The sequence below is a fragment of the Protomyctophum parallelum genome (assembly GCF_964188405.1).
Source record: "Protomyctophum parallelum genome assembly, chromosome: 8".
Classification (NCBI taxonomy): domain Eukaryota; kingdom Metazoa; phylum Chordata; class Actinopteri; order Myctophiformes; family Myctophidae; genus Protomyctophum; species Protomyctophum parallelum.
In genome coordinates, this window is record NC_139703.1 from 51,239,733 (window position 1) to 51,250,437 (window position 10,705).

The 10,705-nt window shown below is 42.4% G+C and overlaps 1 protein-coding gene across 1 annotated transcript; it reads left to right on the forward strand.

The window, feature by feature from the left end:
• Positions 1-46: 46 nt before the first annotated feature.
• LOC310862613 (cytokine-like protein 1) lies at positions 47-2,499 on the forward strand. Its single transcript, XM_083770601.1, has 4 exons — positions 47-265; positions 365-409; positions 986-1,132; positions 1,261-2,499. Exons 1-4 carry the CDS (start codon positions 119-121, stop codon positions 1,360-1,362), a joined length of 441 nt encoding a protein of 146 aa, XP_083626727.1. The 5' UTR covers positions 47-118; the 3' UTR covers positions 1,363-2,499.
• The last annotated feature ends 8,206 nt before the right edge of the window (positions 2,500-10,705 follow it).

Here is a 10,705-nt window from a genome sequence, read left to right on the forward strand (position 1 = left end):
GCAGAACACCGTCCTTAAAACGGCAGCCAAGCTGCCGTTTCCCGAGTCAGTCCACTGGTCCACTGCACCGTCCAGTGAGTCGCTGTAGTTTAGTGACCTGCAGGCAGCAAGCTGCACAATGAAGGCTGGACTTGCTGTTTCTCTGTGTTTACTCAGCTTTGTGCTGTTGTCAGAATGCGCGCCACCGACCTGCTATTCAAGGGCGCTCGGTTTGAGCAAAGAAATCATGACGTTGCTTGACAAACTGCATACGTATCATCGCACGGTAAGACGTTTCATAATACTAATTTATGACGTGCATGTTGTTGGACAACTAACGGTGATTTGCCTAATGATGCCTTAATTAATTGCCTTTGGTTTACAGAAAACTTGCGCTGTGGCACTGCCCACGATCTTCATTGATGTGCATGTAAGTTACAGCATATAAGTTCGTTTGATGTATTCAAATGAGTAAAAACAATATAAAAGCCAGAAATATACGTGATTTATGTTTGAATATGCCTATTGTCTGTCTGTCTCTAGCTCTGGTCCATGGAAGTCTCTATTGTGATAGAGTAGCCTAATAGAGACAGGCTGTCTGTCTGTAGTAATCATTGCTATGGTGTTTGTTCAGTAACATCAGGAATATCACTGTCTCTCCAGCTCCTTATTAAACAAAAAAAAACATTTTCATGTCAGGATACCAATCAGGAGAGACAACTCACACAGACTGGTCAGGATACAGATTAAAGAAATGAGCTGACAAAATTGGAACTAGAACACAATTGAAGCTGAGTTTTTTTTTAAACCCCCAAAATATCACATAGCCTAAAAATGTTACCCTGCCTTAACACAATCAAAGTGAAGAAGATACTATAGGCAGCCATGCTACGTGATATCCAACTGCCAAGTGGGGGAAAAACCTTGGATGAAAAATCTTATATTTCAGGAGGACCAGTTTGCATGATCTCATATATTCTAATATGATAATTATGTCACTCTCTAGAATGGCTGCATATCTGCCAAGCTCCGTGATTTTCTCTATGTGCTGCTAAACCATCCCAGCCAGTACTGCAAAGAGCGTCCAAGAATGCTTCTGCTGAAACGGAAAATGGAGAGCATGTATCACATCATAAACAAAGTTTGTTACCGGGTAAGATCATCATAAAAAGTACCGGATGGTAGCCTACCACTGTTCAGCATCTAGCGGCTCTAGCCTACATGGCACTATTGAAAAACATGAAGCTTGACTCCTTGTGCTGTGTTTGCTTGTCCCCACAGGACCTTGTGTTTTTCACAGATGACTGTGAGGCCATCGACACTGGACATACTGTCCCTCACTATGGAGAAGACAGACTGCAGCTTCTGCAAGAAGACAGATGAGAGGCAGATATCCACATCACTACTTAAATACAAAATAGCCTACACATATCATGAACACAGCGGTAGTATATATACCACCATCAGACAGCCTATGTCTTGTTTTATGTCAGTATGATGGTAAAGGCTACAAAAACATGCAGTGCTCTTTCAACTCTTACCTATAGCTGAGCGTGAGTTATTGGCTTTACTGGAAGGCCTGTGTTAGTCAGCATGTGTGGCTACATTCCATCAAGGAGTGGAGAACTTTCCACAGGAAATTTGCTGAATGCCAGCCATGCCGATGAAAACCTTGAAATAATAAACCAATAAGAGATGTTTGTGAGCGAGACTGCTGCTTATGTACTAGGGCTGATCAAAGGTTCATGTATCATTAAGAAAAATATCTTGTGTTGGCCTAACCCTTGGTGTGACTAAAATGTTTCTGATTAGTATAGGCTACTATTATGTTGCATTTTGTAGCCTTTGAGTATTTTACATGATGTGACATGAAAATAATGTAAGAAGAAATACCATAGACAGGGTATTGCTTTTGATGTGTATTATGTTTTATATATAATTTGAATAAATGTGACCACAGGATTATCTGGTCATAGTCATTATACCTCCAGCAGAGATGCAAATACAAGAAGACCTGGTCTCACTATCTGTTAGAAATATTGCAAATATTCAGCATTTTAAATCATCTTTGTTGAATAAAACATCCTAAAATTGTTTGTGATGATGTGATTTTCATGTATGCCTTATTATGATTCTTCCATGTGTATCTTAAATAATACACTACATCAGTTTTCCTATCCCTTGATTTCCTTTTCTCTCCGTATATACATGTATCTATCTTTCTTTCAGTCTGCCACTTTATCTAGTGACAGTTATTCCAAACCTGTGGTCCACAAGGGCATGGCAAGTGGTGAAGTGGGCCCCCAAATAATTGGCAAAACATTAAGATTGTAATGATAATATAGGCTATAACATTAATATATAAAAACTATGTTAGCAATACATATATACCTAAATAAGAACTTATACATTTTTAAGATTCGGTTAAGTGGTCAGTTAAGTGGGAGGAGGGCCTGAACACTTTCAAAATGTTCAAGTGGGCCCTGAACCATTTTGTCAAATGTGTTTTCATATAGTGATACCAAATTACCAATAAATAAGAATTTAAAGTATACGTTTATTGTATTTATTCCATTTGCACTGAGCACTATAACCATAACCCATTCTGACCGGGCACCCATTTTGGTGTCGGCATCATGTTATGCTTTAGCTATTTAAAAATAGCAGATCTACAAGCTCATATCGCGCCACCGAGTGGCGCGATACGAGCTTGTAGGTCTGCTATTTTTGAAAAATTGAAGAGCGACTGACATTTTTAGAATCTGATCTCAGGTCAGAATGGGTTCATCAGACCAGTGTGTGTCCGGCGGAAACCTCGTATGAATCTGATCTCAGGTCAGAATGGGATAAAGATAACTACTGTATATCTTTCACCATTGTATATTTTTTGGAGCGGTGCCAACCACTCCCTTAAGCGTCTGTATGTATGTCCCTATGTCTGAGTATGACCTATTGACCTCTGCAGCTGATGCTGATAAAAAACGCCGGGACAACGCTCCACACGTCCCAAACTCTTCTCCCTTCTGGCTCCAAAACTGTGGAATGCACTTCCCATTGCAGTCAGAACTGCAGCATCACTCCCAATCTTCCGCCGTAGTCTGAAAACCCACCTTTTCAGACTCCATCATGGCCCATAGCACTTACCCTACCCCCTTAGATAGCATTTCTGTAGACTTAGATAGCATCTGATACAGACTTATAGCATGTTATGTAGACAGCACTATAATTGCATTGTATGTAGTCATAGCACGTCATAGTACATATGTATAGCATAGTAGTATAGATGTATAGTTTATATGTATAGCTTAATTATATAGATATTCCACTGTTACTTTCTTAGCTTACGCATGTTTCTTGATAAATGTTTTTATGTGATGTATTCCCATGCTTTTTTGTTCTTGCTTAATGTAAGTCGCTCTGGATTAAGAGCGTCTGCTAAATGCCTAAATTGTAAATTGGGTCGCATTCAGGTCACACACACAGACACACAGATTGGGGTCGCATTCAGGTCACACACAGGCCAGGGAGGAGGTGTCTTCCCTCACCCGTAAGGTGCAGTACAGTACGAGTGATTTTATAGTTGGCGTGAACTCTGCCATCCACTTGACTTAGAACAAATTGTAAAACTATATTTTTATTGCCACCGTAGTAGGTCGCAGATTACTATATGAAAACCTGAAAAACCTTTCAGTATGTATGTAGTTCTGTCCGTCACGCCACTATGGCTGTCAGTCCCTCATGACTTGTGAAACGTCACACCACCATATATGGCCGTCAGTCCGTAACGCCACGTCCGTCTCCATATATGACGATCACGACACTGAAGACATCAAATCCTGGATAGCCATACATGGAGAAGACTGGATCATCACCTAGATCTGCATATATGGAGCCGGCCGGGCCAGCAACTCTACATCTGACCTCAAACCCATATATGGAGCTGACCTGTTCTGACATTCCATATGTTGATCTGACCTCATCAAACCCTGTGCACTCAAGACACACTCCATATATGGCCAGTACAGAATTAATTCCATAATTGATCTGACCGCCCATGCCAATCAAAGAGCCAACCTCGCCCAGCACTGCAGTCTGACGTGACCCAGGCGGATGGATGCGTGCACGCGACCTCAGGCCAGGCGTTACGGCATGGTTATGTATGTGTCTGCATTAAGAAGCAGGTCTCATGATGTAAATGGTACGTTACTGGTTATGTGTCTGCATTAAGAAGCAGGTCTCATGATGTAAATGGTACGTTACTGGTTATGTGTCTGCATTAAGAAGCAGGTCTCATGATATAAATGGTACGTTACTGGTTATGTGTCTGCATTAAGAAGCAGGTCTCATGATGTAAATGGTACGTTACTGGTTATGTGTCTGCATTAAGAAGCAGGTCTCATGATGTAAATGGTACGTTACTGGTTATGTGTCTGCATTAATAAGCAGGTCTCATGATATAAATGGTACGTTACTGGTTATGTGTCTGCATTAATAAGCAGGTCTCATGATATAAATGGTGAAGACTGAGATACTAACATTGCACAGCAATCAGTGAAGACTAGGGAGTCGGGACCCACATGGTTGGTTGGTTTACCACGTTTGCAGTTTTATTTGTGGACTCTGGCGCCCTCTGTTGCATATTCTGGTGCATGCACTACAAGTAGGATAAGTGTACCACTTGAGTTGCCCAGCAGTGCACTAAGTCTACCTGTATGTAACGTCACGACCATAGACTCGACATCGTTAGCAGCAGCCAGCAACAGGAAGTCAGTGGAAATGTTCACACAATGTCCAATAAAGAAAGACCATAACCACGACGTTCTGAATGAGTTGGAAGTTTGAGTGTGCGCTGTCAGTGCATACAGGCAGAATGCCAGGAAAGATGGAGTTTGAATCAAGCTCGGAGATGACTGTGGTTTTTAATATGGCGCTGGGCCGACTCGGCAGTCCTTGCTGTCTCTTTCACCTGTTGGGTTGTTGGAGCTCTTGTTTTCAACATCTTTAATACAACAGGACTCACGCTGCACCGCTGCAGGTATGTTTCTCCAACTTTTCAGTTAATTAACACTGCCATGTTTTAAATACGAACTTCTTGTCTTAGACATATAGGTTGTAGGCTGGTTAATGGTAGACTAGATGGCCGTTGCCGTTCTGGTAAGTCTTTTAAGGTGTCGAAGTTGGTGAAGCACCATGGCGTCATCCTTTCATCTATAGCGCCACCTTTTGGGCCAAGTCTCAAAATCGCCAGCAAACGTCCAGTGCTGCCTCAATTACCATTTGATTGACCTATTTGACCCCATATCATATCCCATCTAGCAGCACAGGCCAGATTTTAATCTTTACACAGCATAATGGAGTTATTTGTCAGGCATGCCCAAATATGGAGTCTAATCAGTCTATGCAGACAGAATGATGTCAGAACAAGCCAGCTCCATATATATGGACACTGTGCATGGGCCCTGTCCAGAGCCCGGGCAGAGGCCTTTTTGGGGCGGTTCTGGACAACCGTGGGTCCGACCGACTCAACACCATGTAGGCACTGCACCCCGGGCGAACGGTTACGTGGATTACAGACGTACAGACATACGCACACACACACACACACACACACACACACACACACACACACACACACACACACACACACACACACACACACACACACACACACACACACTTTTTTCACTTGGTGCATTTATAGTTATATAGCTGCAAGCAGCAATACAAGATATGCAATAGGCGCAGTAAGCCATAGAAACACAATAGGCTGAACTTGAGAGAAAGGAGACCATGCAATTACAAATGAACATTGGAAATAACTGAGCAGTGCAGAGTTCTTCTGAGGGGGGATATTCAGTCATGAATAAGTTTCTCAGTTTCTCTGCTTCATCTACACAACAATTATTTGTAGCATTAGTCAGGCTATAGCTTTTCATCACTGTATTCCTGGCTAGTCGCTTTAGCTGGGAATCAAACCTGTGATCTTCTTCCCATGCAGGCATCTTCTTATTCAGCTACAGCTGCCCTGTAATTTGATGAAAAGCATTAGGTTTTGCCTTCTGTCATGATGCGCCATGCCCCTGTTTCAATACGAAAAACATCACAACGTTTTGAATAATGTCAAAATGGCATTACAGTGGCCATGCGTTAATTGATAAAGTCATGATTTCTATGCAGTAATTTAAATTAAGCGTGAGGATTAGAACCCGGGACCTGACACTACTTACTGAGCTACTATAACCACAGCACTGCCAGTCCCTCAGGCCCCTTTTCCACCGCTTGGTTCCCAATGGGAGCCGGTTCAGTCCTTTTCCACCGGTTGGTTCCCAATGGGAGCCGGTTCAGTTCTTTTCCACCGGTTGGTTCCCAATGGGAGCCGGTTCAGTTATTTTCCACCGGTTGGTTCCCAATGGGAACCGGGTCAGTTCTTTTCCACCGGTTGGTTCCCAATGGGAGCCGGTTCAGTCCTTTTCCACCGCTTGGTTCCCAATGGGAGCCGGTTCAGTTCTTTTCCACCGGTTGGTTCCCAATGGGAGCCGGTTCAGTTCTTTTCCACCTGTTGGTTCCCAATGGGAGCCGGTTCAGTTCTTTTCCACCGCTTGGTTCCAGTAGTAGCTTTCATTTGCCTCATTTGCATATTACAATTTTTACATTTTGTAATTGTAATACAATAAATCATTGTCTTCGTGTAAGTAATGGTTTCATATTGATAACAATCTAATATAGGTATGGTTTTGCACACTCAAATCATAATTAATGTTCCAACTTTGGAGCTCTAGAACCAAAGAGAACAGAACCAGTTCCCATTGGGAACGAACCGGTGGAAAAGGGGTCTCAGAGTGATTTAAGGAGCCCATGGACATCTGTTTTTGCCATGCCCTCTACAATATTCATTGGCTCATGCATGGAGGCTTAATTCTTTCACATACAAACGTTTAAATAATGGTTCATACATAGATTGTGTTTCACACAATCTACATGATCTTTCCAAAATCCCAGGAGAAGTACGGATTCAGGACTTATGGCTGTTCAAATGTTGTGTTTTCAAACGATTGTTATAGCGCCCCCTTTGGCTAATTGGAGTAAGTTATATTTCAGAGCTCAGCAAGACCCTCTAGTTTAAATATAATACTGCATTTATGTAGTTAAGGGCAGCAGAAGAATTTTCATAAAACTGCAATATTCATTGGCTCATGCAGGCTTAAGTTTTTCCACATAGAAAACTCTCTCCAATTGTTTTTAGATATTGTTCCAAAGTTTGAGTGCAGAAAGTTTTGTGCAGTTCATTACTGATCATTGAGATTCTCCCAGGAGAACGTTTTTTCATATAATTAAAAATGGTGGAAGATCTAAGGGTCAGAGGTCATAGGTCAAAGAGGCAAAGTTCTTCCTCATGAGGAGATGCCATAGAGTTAAAGAATAATAGGGATGGCACTGAAAGTCCCATCCCATTCACTTGTATGGACCCAGTGCATACTCTCTTTTCACCCGGCGGCGGTGGTGGCTCAGGGGTGGCTCAGGCGTAGAGTGCCTGGATGGTAACCGTAAGGTTGCCAGTTCGAACCCGGGCTCCCCCAGAGTTACTGTCGAAGTGTCCTTGAGCAAGACACTGAACCCCTAATTGCTCCCGATGTGCTAGTTGGTGCCTTGCATGGTTTCTGCTGCCATCGGTGTATGAATGTGTGTGTGAATGGGTGAATGTAATGCACAATCTCTGTAAAGCGCCTTGGATAAAGGCGCTATATAAATGCACCATTTACCATTTACCATTTATCACCCCTTCTTCCGGGTTGGAAAAGTGTGATGGCAGGTGGGGCCTATTTGGGTCCTATGTGATGCATTTTGCGTCGTCTGGCATGTGCAGTAGTGTCACCTCCATTCCATGCAGCACAAGCTTGTGAGTCGAGCCCATTGCTTGGATAAAATTGTTTTTGCTCGTCCATGTGTCTGGCGCTGGCCCCAGCTGTAATATGCTGCATGCAGTACCTACAATTGGCCTATATCTTTTTTGCGCTTCAGTTCTCCCTCTCGGTTCTGGGGGCTTGGGAGATGCATAATGTGTAATGAAGTTCCATGCTCAAACGGCTCAACAGTTATACATGAAGTGCTGTAGCGCCACCCGTTCGCCAATGGTTGTGAGTTTTGTTTCCCTGTAGTTTTTGTGCGGTGCGTAACAACAACCTCTGCAATGACCGCTCAGTTCACATGGGTGTGATTGTTTTGTGACCGTCTACTATACTGCAAAGTTTCGAAAAAATATGATAGACCTACTGCAGTTACTGTATACTGTATGTAGTTAAGAATACATTTTCATCATGGAGACACATAATGTGTAATGAAATGTCATGGCTGTAGCTCATTCAGGGCTGGATTTATGCCTGTTCAAAGTTTTTTGAACAAATAAACTATACTAAATGCACTATAACACACACCATTGACAGGACTAATTAATCTCATATAGAACAGAATATAGGCTGATTTACAAAGAAAATTGTGTTTAAGTGGTGTAGTTGGCTAAATGTGCAATGGACCTATCTTTCAAGGGTGATGAACCGCTTACAGGCACCTGTGGGACAGAATCAGGACTGGAGATACAGATCAAGATGAAGGTGGGATAATTTATAACAGTATTAGTTAAGGCTCAAGGTTGTACTTTATTGTTACATCTTGTGTACAGGTACATACGAGTAAAACGTAGTTTGGCTTCCTTACAGACAATGCAGCGGCATAGATAGCATAACATTCAAAACAACAACAAACACAGCAAACAAAGGGATAGAATAGTAGTAGCGAATTTAGGTAAACTTTTTTGTGAACAGCTTCACAGTAGGTTATGTTCCATATAATTTTAGTTTAAAAAGGTGCAATTTGAGGCTATGTTCCATACAATAAAATTAGTTTAGAAAGTTGGAAGCATAATGTGTTTTATTATTGGTTGACTCATTGAGATAAAAGAGGTTAGCAGAGCTACATTAATGTATCATTTGAAAAGGTATGGAGACACATGAGAGACGCATCTAGAAACGAGCTGCAGATGGTGGACATCAGGTAAGCCTTCTGATATACGTACTGTAGCATAGTAGTGAAGTTAGACTCTTTGAGCCCTTAATATTTCAGGATTTTGTTAGCCACAATACATTACCTCAGTCCCGACGCTCATTCTGTAGCTCCGAGATGAGGTCACGAGGCTAAGTCCTCCCATTGCGTTTCAGAAACGTCGCATGGTTTCCACAACTATACGTTGCTTACCCTTTTCTGCACATTGTATCGAAAAAGTGAAGGTGTGATAATGAGCTGGATGATGGAAGCTGAGCTGATGGAAGCTGAGCTGATGGAAGCTGAGCTGGTGGAAGCGCCTGACTAAACAACCGATTTAAACGCTTGTTTCATGCCGCAACTTGGATTTTCTTGGCCGTCCCTAAATGAAATTTAGTTTAGCTCATTATCAGACCTTCACTTTTTGGATACAATGTGCAGAAAAGGGTATTAAAGCAACGTTGGTTGTGGAAACCATGCACCGTTTCTGAAACGCAATGGGAGGGCTTCGCCTTGTGGCCTCATCTCGGAGCTACAGAATGAGCGTAGGGACTGAGGGACGTATCGGGGCTAGATTTTGTATGCTATATATAATAGTAAGTAGCCTTGCCGAGCCATGAGGCCCACAGGGCAGGAGCCTATCATCTGTTTCTGTAGCGTGAGGCAGCTTGATGTACAAGTACACCCCCTGGACATGACGCAGGGACTTACCCCCAATCCAACCCTTGATGCTGAGAGTCAAGCAGGGAGGCATTGGGTCCCATTTTTACAGGGATTGAACCCCAACCTCCCAGTCTCAGGGCGGACACTCTAACCACAAGGCCACTGAGCTGGTTGCTGTAATAGTGGCTTATAGTTAACAGTAGGCTACGCCAACATTTGACCTGTGTGTGTTATGATAGCCTATATTCTGCTCAGCATAACTTGAAGCCAAAATATTGTTGTTGTCACCATCCTGTTGATGCATTGTATGCATGGACAAAAATATATTTTAAAATAAAAGTTGTGTAAGATGCAATGTAATTACGCATTGTGTGTGCGTGCTTGTGCGTGTGCCCTCACAATGCGTCCTCCAAAGGAATGTAAAACAATTGGTCTCCGGACCGGAAAGCCTTCTGTATTTTCTGATCTTGCCAGTTTAACTACGAACTGAAGCAACTTCATTCATTATCCAGAACTTTATTTAGACATTGGATCATACATTTCCTAATTTTACCTCGTCTGGAATGACTCAGAAGTGATTTGGGTTATGTTATGACCACTACGTTGAAGCTCTGCTTTTCGTCAACCCCTTCAGCAACACTCGTGACTGGAGATATTACAATATGAAATCACCTCACAGCAACGTTAACTGAAATTCTGGTTCATTCAAAACATGTCATCAGTAGGAGAATGCTCACAAAACAAGTTTAGTATGCAGGTGCATAGAAGCAGAATCATCACAGTTTTACAAGTAAAAACATCCCTTTGATTGATTATCAGCTCATACTGTTCTCTGTGTGTGTGTGTGTGTGTGTGTGTGTGTGTGTGTGTGTGTGTGTGTGTGTGTGTGTGTGTGTGTGTGTGTGTGTGTGTGTGTGTGTGTGTGTGTGTGTGTGTGTGTGTGTGTGTGTGTGTGTGTGTGTGTGTGTGTGTGTGTGTGTGTGTGTGTTGCACAAATTGCATTGTAGGCCTAACACATCACAGTAAA